Below are 12,768 nucleotides of genomic sequence, written 5' to 3' on the forward strand. Positions count from 1 at the left end.
ACTTCTCTGTTCCTTTTCTTGTAATTTTAACATTAAATTTGCTCATATTTGTCCTACATAACCGAGCATTAGCCTGATGTTTTCATAGAAGCATCTAACATAATATTCAGATTTCTTTCCCGAGATAATTCTGATCTATGTGACATGAGCACAAAGTTATCATTGTTTTTTTTTCCTCCTCTTGTGTGTTAGTACATTTGTTTCACCTTCCTTATCTCTCCCTAGCTGTCAGAATTCATCGGTCTTCGTTTTGTAAATCATGTGTTTATCAAGAACAGTATACATTTACTGTATATGAAACTACATAGACAACAAACACACAAGATAACTAAAAATCAACTGCAATTCAGAGACAACCGGACAAATTGTCCAACGTTTGGACAATCTGTTGTGTTGTTCTTTTTTCTCTCTAAAAAAGAAAAATGGAATATAGAATGTTTGATACAGCCAACACTGTATTCCAGAGAGTGACATGGTCAAAGCTTATCGGCCTAACAGTTCCAGTTTATTCCAGAGGCAGCAGACTGCACTGACAGCTCCTGTAAGATCTCTAAGGTGGAAACAAGGAAAAGCAGCCAACACGATCTCAAGATGTCAGTATAACATGGAAGTGATATGTACTGGAAATGCGATGGGCTTTACAGGTAAAGTGATATACTGGGGAGGTGTGAGAAGCTCTGGGACACTGGAGGACTGTGGTTTTGTCTGTAAGGAGACTCAGGCTTATTCTTTCCATGCTGAGGACACTCTCCTGAAAATCGGATGCCTTTATCCTATTTAGCTTTGTATACTTCAAAAGTGGGAGAAACCAAACGGGAGCAATGCATTTTTGCAGCAGAAGAGCATGAGTGAACACACTGCTACAGACAACACAAAACAAGAAACTCCTTACTTTGCAGCACGTGGAACTTCTGCCCCTCTTCAAGACTAAACCCATGCAGACAGCAATACAGGGAATCCTCGAAGAAATAATTCTGACTGGGTATGAGTTTGTTTCTGAAGCGTTTGTCTGTAATATTAATTGGAGTGTATGTCTTCTACTCCTTCTTCTGCACAGCACGTGCCTCTAATTGAAGCCACGTGTAAATAAACCAGTGTGCAGCGGTGCCTTACAGATCTGTTGGCGTTCAGAAGTGACGAAGGGAGCTGTGAACATGATCAGCGCAGTGCAGCACCACAGCACGGACACAGCCACTCACCCAAAGCCCTGAAGGGCAGGGATCTGTGGCCAGGTTAATTTCATCACACAACATCCCGACTTGGAGGGGACTATAAGGAGCAGTGAATCACTTGGCATCGAGGGCACACTGCTGGCTCATGGTCAACCTGTCGTCCACCAGGACACGCAGGTCCCTCTCTGCAGAGCTCCTCTCCAGCAGCTCATCCCCCAGCCTGTACCGGTGCATGCAATTATTCCTCCCTAGGTGCAAGACTCTACACTTGCTTTTGTTAAACCTCATCCAGTTTCTCACTGCCCAGCTCTCCAGGTCTTGCTGAATGGCAGCACAGCCTTCAGGCATGTCAGCCAATCCTCCCAACTTCGTATCATCGGCAAACTTGCTGAGGGTGGCCACGATGCCCTCATCAAGGACACTGATGAAGATGTTGAACAAGACTGGAGCCAGCACGGACCCCTGGGGGACACTGCTGGTTACAGGTCTCCAACCGGACTCTGCAGTGCCAACGACAACCCTCTGAGCTCTAAACCTCCTCTGTACCTCCACTGTTAACTGAATTCTCCAGAAGCGTGCTTTAAACGCAAAGCAGGAGGAGGGTATGCACTCAGGTTTACCACCAGCAGCGTTTGCTAAGACAAACCCCGACAAGCAACCCTGAGGAACCACAGCCCGGGCAGCACGTGATCATCACCGTTTCCTCGTGGGTTAAGTGAAAACTTAAGTTTAAAAGGTAAAATCCCGAAAGCAACATCCCACCGCCGCCCTCCAGCCCTCCTCGTCTCCCCTCAGCGCCGCCCCCGGCTGCGCGCGCAGCTCCACCTCCTCCCGCCTCCCTCCCTCCATCCCGTCCCGTCCCCCCCCCTCGTCTCTCGCGGTGGCTGCCGGGATCGCTGTCCGCTTTGGTTAATGTCCGCCATGTTTGCCATGGCGCAGGGAGCGGATCGAGCGAGCCCGGCGCGGATCTAGGGCTGCGGGGCGTGCGCTGTGAGCTACGGGCGGCCCCGCGGAGAGCTGTTCCGGGGCGGCGGGACCCTCCATGGTGGTGCGGGCCGGGTGCGGGAGCGGCTGGGAGGCGGCGGCGCGGCCGCACTGAGGGCCCCCCCCGCCCGCCCGGCCCCGGGGTGTTATTGTGAGGGGGAGACAATGAGCAAACTCTCCTTCCGAGCCCGGGCGCTAGACGCCGCCAAACCGCTGCCCATCTACCGCGGCAAGGACATGCCCGACCTCAACGACTGCGTCTCCATCAACCGGGCTGTGCCGCAGATGCCCACGGGGATGGAGAAAGAGGAGGAATCGGTAAGGGAGCCGCGCAGGGGGGGCACCATTGTTTATCAGACACCCCCCTCCCCTCACGGGAAATAGGCCATCGGCATTCACCAAGCGCACTACGTACGCTCCCCGCCGCGGCGCTGCACGGGTTTGACGGGGCCCTGCGCAAAGAGCGCAGCGTAAACTGCTGTCCGACGCCGTAAGCGGGCCCTACTCCGCCATCTTCTTTGCGTCCCGACTCGCGAGTGTTTTGATTAGCGGGGGGGAGGCCTTTACGCTAACGTAAGAAGGAGGAAGGCGCAAGGCGCGTCTCTGAATGAGCGAGCGGGCGCAGCCGGCGTAGCGTGCCTCAGCCGCTTCCCTCGGGCGCGGGTTGCGGGTCGGGCGGCGCGTGTGACAGGCGGCGGTGCTGGGGGTCGTGGAGCCGGGCGTGACGCCGTGCGGTGCTGGCAGCCCGGCTTTGTGCCGCGGCCGTTTGTCAAGCGTGGCTCGTTGAAAACGACCGCGTTGTATCGATAAGCCGCGTTCGGAATTAACTTGCCCGGGGGAATGACGGCGAAGTTTGGGTTGGCGTGGATTCATCGTTCAGCGCCGAGTCTTCTGCGAGGAAAAAGTTGCGGTGAATTCCACGCAGCGAGGGTTTGTTTCTGGCCCGAAGCGCGGCTGTGCGGGATGTGTTGTGCAGGAGCGATGCTGACACGGGCTGATCCGAGCAGCGTTAGCCAGGCGAGATGTTCCTGTGCCATCCACGGACAGATTGGGTCACTGCTGTGAACTGACAGCTCCGTCCAAGCCGTGGGTCTCGGCCCAGCGTCACACAACCAGTTGTCAGTGTACATTTATGATTGTCACAGGGGCTTTCAGGGGGAGGGAGCTGCTCGGGGGTTCATTTCTGACATCTCTGTTACTCAGCTGTCTCAGGCTCAGCCCTCTGCCGGGGCTGCACTGAGAGGTGCTGGGGCAGCTGCTGTTCGCTCACATGCAGCTCCGTGACCCCAGATCCGAGGGCTGACTTCCAGTGCTGATTTAACTGACTGTAACTATGTATTTACAAAATGTCAAGACATAAATCTGCTCGATATATCTGCCTTATCCCTTACAGCCTCGTTTCTTCTAGTAGAAGTGTCCCATTTGCTTTGTCCACGACTGAGATTTTGCATCGGCAGTGCACTCTATTACTTTTTTCCCTCTGATTTCATTCATAATATCTTTAAAGTAGTACTACTGTTCGGTGCATCAGCTTAAAGTTGGAGTTAATCGTTGTTCCCACTCGTTTCTAATACCCTTTCTGAAGTTATTTGGGTAATGAATTAAAACGGTGCGGAGTCGCTGTAGTCACAGGCTGGGTGTTGGTCATCGCATCTGGAGCGTGGGTGTGAGCATCTTTATTGGACTTCTATTTTTAATCTGATCCTGATGGAAATTCTGGAATTATTTCCATGGAAGTATCTTAAAGATTGACGTGCACCCAAAGTGTTTTACAAATCATCAGCTCTTCTCGCTCACGCGGATGTTCCAGCTGTGATTGAATTAGTCTTCTGGTATGTAGTATGTTTATGTTAGTGAGCATTTATCATTTATCCTGAATTAAACCTGAGTAGGAAAGTGTGTGGGTTTTCTAATCTCGTGTAAGAGGAGCTTGTAATTAAGCAAAAGCAGGGAGCTGTCCTTTCGTGGAAAGTAGCTTTTAGAAACGGAGCGTGAGGATTTTGTATTGTTTTTCTGCTGATGAGTTAAGAATTGTATCTCACGTATCCCCTAGGAAGGGGAAAAGTTGCAGAATAGAGAAGTCCTTGTGTTGTTTCTTATTGTGTAGCTATCTGTTTTGTGATTGAATACATATTAATGAAGAGCACTCTTAACATCTTCTGGCAGAAGAATAATTTGAGACACATCCAAGTCTTTCAGAAGTGAATTTAACTTTACTTGTAGATGTTTGGAAGTGGTGGCAGTTGATAAAGGGTAATAATGGTGCTAGTTTATAGTAAGTGGATTGCCTGGTCACAGGTACCTGAACACTCATCTCAAAATCTGCTTTGAATATTGTTCTAACATAGCCGTGTTTGACACTGCATGACAAAGCTGAGGTTGTCTGAGGGGAAGAAGTGCATGAAAGGCAAAGTAAGGACATGTCAGCATTTTAATAACCTGAAGACAGAATGGATGAGACGCAAATGTCATGCTCAGTCCCTGTGTGATCGTCTTTTACTGATCCTATGCTTAATGTTAAATTTTGCGTGTTTTTAAAGGCTGGGAATAGTTGTAATTTTTTTTCTTGTTTTCTCCTTTATCTTCTCTCCATCCCTTCGTTAACTCAGTTGTTGTATCAGGGGGAACTTGGGTTCACCATCATAGAGCTAGTGGTGCTGCTGATGCAGTGCTCCGCTGAAGGCAGGAAGCATTCATTTTACTCAAGTCACGCTTTCTTGTTTGGATAGTTCTGCTGATACAGAGTAACACTGTGAACATTTTTGCTGATACAATGAATAGAAAGAGTTCAATCAGAAGCTCTTGAAAATAAGTGCATGTGTTCCGTTCATTTTCCGGCAGTGCATGCTTTTTAGGAGAAGAGATAAGAAAGTTGCACACCTATTCTGCATTTGTATTTCAGTTTATATATCCTCGTGCCTAAGAAGTTCTCCTGGTTTCCGTTTAATAGATGAATTTATAGTCCCTCCATAGTATTTCCGTAGAGGGGCTTCGTGCTGCATATGTGAACACAAACACATTGGTGTTGGTTGCAGGCTTCAGAACGCTCTGCTTTTGCCCTTCCTATCTGTTGTCAAAATCTCACTTATGGGTTTTACAGATCGTGCCCTTCTTTGTGCATTGTGTTTGTAAGGAGGTGAATGGGGTTATTGATGTGTTACACGTAACTATCAGCATACAAGCAAATGAGTTTGTTTGGTAGCTGTCTGTTCCTTGAAATCGTGCTGACTGACAGTGCTGCCACGTGATTTCTGCAATGAAATTGAGAAGTTGGAGGTGTGTGCAGCAGTTCTTCTGCTACTGCTTGTGTTTTTCTGGTGGTGCTCCAGGTATGCTTTGACGTGGTTACTGGGAAGCATGCCTCTTTTACAGCTGAGTTTGTGTATGGAAGTGCTGCAGGAGGTTGCTTTCAGAGCATAAATAAATAGCTTAGCTGTCACTTAGCAAATTTATACTGAATTATGTGTATTAACCTGTAGGTGTCTTAAACAGTTAGCTTCAGCTCCTCAGAGGGAGGTCGGATTCTGTTGCTAGCTGTGCTGCCAACCTGCTTGGCTTATAGGAAGGTGCTTCAAGAAATGCAGTCAAGTAATGAGATGTTGATCAGAAGTCTCAGATAGCACCAGGTAATGACACTCAGGCTTAAAGAGTCCTAGAAAACCAGATGAATAAGTACGGTCATGAACTCACATGAGAAAAGTAATCTTCTTAGATTGAAATAACTAAGCTTTTTTTTCTCTCCACAGTTTAACTTGTGAAACTGTGATATCTTCACTGTGTATCGTCTCTGTCTTCCTGTCCCGTCTAGAGAAGAGCTTTGCAGTCTGTCTGTCCTTCCAACTGAGCATTCAGTCTTTCATTATAGATCTTCTTACTCATATTTGAGTGAAGATGCTAACTGTTCTGTTTTCAAGCCACTGCAGCTGTACTTTTTCCCAGATGAAGTGATGGGCAGCTTTTTTATTCACTCCTTAGCTAGTGTGCATGTGTGCTGTGGAGCAGATACGCTGTGTAGCTGCATTGTGCTGCTTAAAGATCAGAGTGGTCTGGTAGGAAGTGTGCCCTCACCCCCATGAGGGATCTGGATGAACAAAAATAGGACCTTTGGCCTTCTCAAGTAGGTATGCAGTTTCAGGAATGAGAACATTCTTATGGAAAAAAAAAAGTGAATGACAGAGAAGTTGGTGTAGCTTTTTGGTGATTCAAGCTGTCCAGAAAGATCAGTCAGCACCTCTTTTGTTTAGTTTATTGGTTCATGTAGGTCAGAAGATGAATTATCCTTTTTCTAATGCTGAATTTAAACCAGCTGACTTTAATAGGTCATCAAGCAGATAATGGGAACTTTGCAGATACCATCATTTTGTGCCACCACTGCACGTGCCATCTTGGAATATTAGAGCACTGAGACCTGTGCATAGGTGACTCTGTGTGTGCAGATAACCTATTCCAACTTGGGATTTGTATGTGGGATGTATGCTTATAACCCGCAGTCAAACCCTCAGTGTTGCTAATGAGGGCTGTGTAAAATAAAGACGGTGCCAGGACACCTCTGACTGAAGTAGGAGGTAAATGAAAGAGAGCTTGAAGTTCAGACCACACAAATACTCTGTAAAACAAACAAAAAATCCTCAGAAAGCTTTTTCCAAAAGTGTAGGCACAGAAAACCCAGAAGACTGCAATTCCCCACAAAGCCAAGAGAGCAGGCGCCCTTGGGGAAGGCAGAAATGGGCTCTGTGTGGTTCACATCCAAGGCTGATGTGCACGTGGGGCAGTGTTAACTCCCAGTGGAAGCTGACTTCTCGGCTTGAGTTCAGCACCTTTGTATTTACTTGTTTACCTGCTTACTTGTGTGTATTTGGGGCTGATGGGCTTACCAGGGTGTTTGGTGGTAGGTAGCATGATGCTGTGTTCTAACCCTTACAGATTTTTCTTGTTTCAAGCTTTCCTGTCTTACATTTTTCTCCCCGCAGTGAAGCCTGTTGAATCAAACAGTGCTGTTCCTTGCAAGTGCACTTTCCAGCTCAGTTTCCCAGCTGTCATCTTCTGTCCCTGCCTCCTGTGCCTTTTACCTGCAGAATACAGAAGCTTCCTTTCAGTCTGCAACTTCTACTTTTTAATGACCTACTTGGTAACGGTGTTACAGCCGTAGCGCTCTGCAGGTTGGATTTTGTTAGCTGTGGTTGGGAAGGAAAATCCCTGCTGATGGGCTAGGATCCCATCTGAGCAGTTAGCTCCCCGGTGACCTGTTGAACTCAGCTTTTCATTTGCTCTGGGTGTAATTATGCGGCTGAAGGTAAACAGTACAGAGATTTGCCCTTAAAACTCATGATCAGTTTATTAGGGCTTATCACATTAACACCTATCAGCTAACCTGTGACAACTGCTTCGAAGTATAAGCTTAGTCTGTGACAAATGTCAAGTCATTTATCTTGCCGTGTGCTTTCAGGATACAGCTGAGCCTTTCTGACTGCAGTCTGCAGTAGGGACATGCATCTCCCTTGCTTCCTTGGGCTTCTCTGAGAGCTGAGCCCCATCGCACTGCCCAGCTGCCAAAAACAAGTGTAGTGTGCTCCTAGGGGAAGTGGTGGGAGCAGGTGGGGTGGCAGGCTTGGGAGCGGAGGAGCATGAGACTGTTTTCAGTGTCATCCTGAGGTTAAATGGGTGCAGCTCTATCTTAACACCACACTCTTAATTTAGATAAAGTTGCCTTTTGGCTGCGGGCTACAGCTCTCTGCGCAGGGTCAGTTCATGCTGGCCTGTGAAATGTGCCTGAACTCGTTTGGGTGTCAGGCTGGGAGCAGTGGGATCCCAGGAGCTGGCAGTTCACACCGCAGGGTTACCCAGGGCTTTCCCTGACGGGGAGGGCTCAGGAGGAGGCTTTGTGGTCTGAGGCTGTGCTCTGTAACTTCTCTAATGTAAATAGGAGTAGTTTGTGTTTGTTTGTTTGTTTTTTTTTTTCCCTGAAGAAAAAGAAATACTTGGAGCACCTTCAGATGTGCTGTGATTTCATGTTGCTCCTGCTTGGCAGAATTCAGCAGTAGTCAGCTCCGTGCAATTTCCGTGTCAATTGACATTAGTTGAGATGTCCTGTTTGAATCACTTAAATCAACAAGCATTAAATCTGCTTGTATTAATCTTGTCCTTAATTTATTTTTATTTTGCCGGAGATCATTTTGATGGCTGCTAAACATTGAAGAGGTTATTTGGAACTAAACTAACACACCGTGCCTCGTTTTTGTTTTGAGCAGTGCCTTTGTGCCTTGGTGTATTTATTACATTCTAACTGTTCACCTTTTCTGGAGATAAGTAACACATTTAGTGCTTACATAAATGGAATTACAGTTAAACTTGAGGTGTCATGAAAGCTATTGGTACTGAAGATCAATGGCAGAAGTGATATTTCTCTATCCAAAGGAGAAAATCGAAACTAAATCATTGCGTATATAGAGGGAAGTAGAAAGAAAATCATGTCATGAAATTAAAAGCAGTGCCGTGTGAAATTGTGGTGATTTGTGACGTTGAATCATTCAGAGCCAGTGAAGTATTTTTAATTTTAATTCATTTTGCAAATTGCTGTTTAACATTGTAATAGCTCCCTTCTAGCTTTGCTGAGGGTGTTAGTTTAAAATGCTGTTTCTGTCTTTGGCAGAACTGCCCTCAATGACAGCGAGCAGAAGGGAGGAATCTGTGGGGAAAAAAATATCTCACCTTGTGTTATTAGTTTACTTTTGTGCAGTTCTGATTGAGATGGATGCACCCATACCAGCAAAATGCCTTTGGCCTTTCACTGCTTTAAATGCAGAGAGCTGGTGAGCTGATGCCAGTGTGGTATCCTCGGGCCTAGCGGCGTGGCACAGGAAAACATCCCCAGCACCTGCCATCAATGTGAGGATGGTACTGGGCTCCTTCATCTGATACACTTCTTCCTTTGGTGTGCTCCACATTTCACCTGTCCACCTACTTCAGTACCATTTTTCTTTGTAAGGTGTTTACTCCTATCTGTGTCACCTGAAATCCCAAGAAATGAGGGCTTACATGGTTTGCATTGGGAGGCCATCCTCCCCTTGGTTAGATGTCAGTTCCCTGACACTTTTCCTTATCAGTGAAGGATTGTTCTCCTCCTTTTATCTCTCCGCATCCCCTGAGACACCGAGTCAGAGTATTTGTAAGCATTTCCTTCCCCATTTCCCTGGTTGTTTTCTGTTGTTACGTTTTGATCTGTAATTTGGTTATCTCATAGTTCTACCACTTCTGTTGCTGAGACTCACACTTGTCTGCTGAGCCAGCTTGAACTGTGTAATAAGGGCTCTCCCTGCTTGTAAGTGTTCTGGTGGTGGTTCATGTGTAGTAGGAAATCATTCCTTGGATGAAAACAATACAGGTTAGAAAACTAAACACAGAGCTTGGTAAGAGAGAGGGCAAGTAAGCAACAAATAGACCTGAAACCTTCCAGGAAGTGGCATCTCTGGAGAAGATAGAATTGCTATGCTCCTTTAGTACCCAAGCTCTTGGTGGCTTCATTGCTATTACTGTAAGTTCTCTTAGGACATAAGGAACTATTTTATTTTTATAATGTATGTCGGTCGTATAAGCAGCAATAAACATTCCTCCCTCTTGATCTCCACCTGTTGTAATCGAGGAGTAGAGGGGAAGGCTGGTTGTGAAATGTTGGTCTTTTAAAATACTATTGCAGGGTAATCCCGGGTAAAAATGAAGGATACCATGTATGTAGGTGTGCATCTTGGTTTGTCTGAATGATACACATGTATCTCAAGTTGGACATGAATACATTTCCTGAATGTTAAACTGCTTGTAGCAATTTTCTTTTCAAGGGATGCAAGGGCACCTGGAAACAAAATGCTCCTTCCTGCTCTTTTCTTTTTTCTTTTTTTCCCGTAAGACAGAGGTTTCTTGTGAAGTACTGTGTTCAGTCTCTCTAAAAATGGTTTTAATTTGATTTAATCCATTGTAGTACTACAGCAACTGTTCTATTTTTAGCAGTTCACATTTTGGCAGACAGGAGCTTCACAGAATTAAATCTGATTTTAAAACAGTTATCTAGGAAGACTTTATTTTTTTGACATTTTATAAATGGTGACGGCTTTGTGTCAGTGAAGTGTTCGTGAGTACTGAGCAGTCATATTATTTGTGTGAGAGGTTGTGTATGTTCTTGTATACCACTGCAGTCTCATTCAGTGGGGCAATAGTTGGGGTTCCTCGCAGTCGTTTCATGTCCTTTATTATATGGGGTGCTTGAAATTGCATTGCCTTCTTTGTTACTTTTAAACTTCAGTGTAAATTGACTATTTTCTTGTGCTCTGAGGTCGACTAAAGAGCTGTGGAAATGACCATGCTGTTCTCCATTCATCTCATGTCCCCTGTACTTCCACCAGTCTTGTGGGCTGATTTCCCCTCCTGCCTGTGTGTAGCCATTTTTAGTGCTTAAATTAGGTTTAGTCAGACTGACAGAGAAAATAAAGGATTTGGGGGGACTTTCTTTTTAGTCCTGATTGAGTTTTCTTAGTTAAAGTCCACAGCTCCCTTGCAGACCTATGTATCTAGATGCTAAGCATCGTCCAAGGAAGTTGGGCTCACTCAGGTGTTTTTCACAGCCCTTCTGTTGTATCATTTCAGCCTCCATCAGCATTTTTGAGGCGGTGTTCAGGTGATTTGTCTCTGATCAGGTGGTTTGTTCACAAGGTGCACATGAAATCAGAGCAGCTCATTTTGACTTCCAGATGGCACTGGTATTGCTTTGTGAGTCTGTGAGTGCTTGGGAGCTGGAGAAAGGAAGGCAGTGACAGACAAGTGTTATTGTTGATTTTTTTCTTTTTATTAGTTTTTTCATTAATGTTGGAGAAGAAATGCCTTCTGAGTAGTTATATAATAAAGATCTTAGCAAATCTTCCCCAATGTGGGGGTTTCTGGATCTGTAGGGTAAAGTTGTGCAGTGTGGTTCACGTTGCCTCCTTCATTGAGCTGTGTGTAGTAGTACCTCTTAGTAGTACCTTTTTCTGGAGTTGTAATTTGGCAGTGATGAAGGTAAAATGGTATGGGGAATGGGGAATGATTCTTGTTTTTTTTTTGTTTGTTTTTGCTTTTTAAACAAATAAAAGAGGAAGATGGGGAGTTTGCGTTGGGAAAATGTGACCTGGCCAGCAGAGAACTTGAGAAGTGGTTGTGTGAGCTCTTTCTGCCGGCAAGCAGGGAGCACCACGCTGTGTTCTGCTGGCTTTCTGGAGCTGCTTTCCACTGACAGCCAGAAACTGTGCATAGGAATCAGGAGAGTTCTCATCCTATAAAGCACCCTGCTTTGAGTATGGGGTTTGGATGAGCCGTGCGAGTTGTGGTCTGCCCAGCTTTTCACACTGCCCTGTAGCAGAGAGAACCATAACCTGAGGAAACAGCACAGATGACTGAGCAGATTCTGTTGGATTGGGACCAAAACCAATCCAAACAACTTTATGTGCTAATGCTCTGGAATACTTTTCAAAATAAATTGGAAATGAAGCTGTGAGTTTCTCTAAGTTGTTGCTGTCTTAAGGGTGAAAATCACTTTGCTGGTTTCCTTCTTTGTATGTGACTGTTTTGGGTAACTGCTTCCCTTCCTAGGGCAGAGGAAGGGGAAGGAAAGGATAATAGGTAAGCAGGCACCCTGACTTCTTTGGGTGTCCACCGGCTCCTCAGTGCACAAACTTTGAGCCTGCTGGCTGCTTGGATCCACTTTCTGTTATCACAGCGTTAGGGCAAGGTGTCAGACTTCAAATCATCAGTTGTCACTTTGCTTCTGCTAAATTGATGCATCCTGGAAGTCTTCTGTTTGTGTTTCAAATCATAAGCCAAAATGCATAAGCTGGTTAGCTCCTGTCAGCTCATCCACTGCTTTTATGAGGGTGAAACAGCAAGCTGTCCTGTGCTGGGGAGTGGAGGAGCTGCTGCCTGTGGTCTGGTTTCTGAGGCAGGTAGGGCTAGGTAAGCAGAGGAGCAGCCCCTTCAGAATAGTGTAGAGCTGTTAACAAATTCACTTTCTCTTGCCACTCTGCTTACAGTTGCAATGGACTGCTACACAGTCAAAGCCATTTATCTTAAAAGAATCAATGTTAACAGCTCTGCTGTGGTATGTTTTGTTCCTCTTATGTCTCACTAATGTTGCTACCAATATTTCTGTCTTCAAAATATCCAAGGTGAGTAGTGTGACCTGAAGCTCTGTAGTACTGCAGCAAGCTGTCATGGGTCTGCCTCATGGGGTAGATAGAAATGTAAGCAGATGTGGTTGTCAAATTAAAAAAAAAAATAATCTACAAACTCAAAAATAACAATTGGAAAAGTGATCTAAAGGCGGTGCTGCAGCATTTCTTTTGAGGAGCTTGGTTGTTGCCTATGCTGTCATTTGAAGGGAGGAAGGGGCCAGATGTATTCAGTATGTCCTGAAGTTGTCCCTCTGAGGGTGCTCTGTCCAGTGAGGAATCGCTCTTTGCAGTTTCATAATGAAGACAGAGATCAGCTTTTCAGTGTGAGGATGGTGTTTAACCACAGTGATATCCAGACATACTCACCCAGAAAATGAGAGTTTACTTAAAGCATGATGAAACTACTTCAGGCAGAGTGCTGT

The 12,768-nt window shown here is 45.7% G+C and overlaps 2 protein-coding genes across 2 annotated transcripts in view; both read left to right on the forward strand.

Moving 5' to 3' along the window:
* Positions 1-12,768, forward strand: part of MBD5 (methyl-CpG binding domain protein 5) — a 322,289-nt gene that overhangs the window by 140,773 nt on the left and 168,748 nt on the right. The gene's annotated exons all lie outside the window — the stretch shown is intronic.
* The window catches only part of EPC2 (enhancer of polycomb homolog 2), a 39,002-nt gene continuing 28,320 nt past the window's right edge, over positions 2,087-12,768 (forward strand). Inside the window, exon 1 of the mRNA XM_065751360.1 lies at positions 2,087-2,474. Coding sequence (XP_065607432.1) covers positions 2,322-2,474 — 153 coding nt within the window. The 5' untranslated portion in view covers positions 2,087-2,321. The remainder of the gene's footprint in view (positions 2,475-12,768) is intronic.

Source organism: Cyrtonyx montezumae, unplaced genomic scaffold, assembly GCF_038088225.1.
Source record: "Cyrtonyx montezumae isolate F1298 unplaced genomic scaffold, pur_monq_1.0 scaffold_7, whole genome shotgun sequence".
Taxonomy (NCBI): Eukaryota; Metazoa; Chordata; class Aves; order Galliformes; family Odontophoridae; genus Cyrtonyx; species Cyrtonyx montezumae.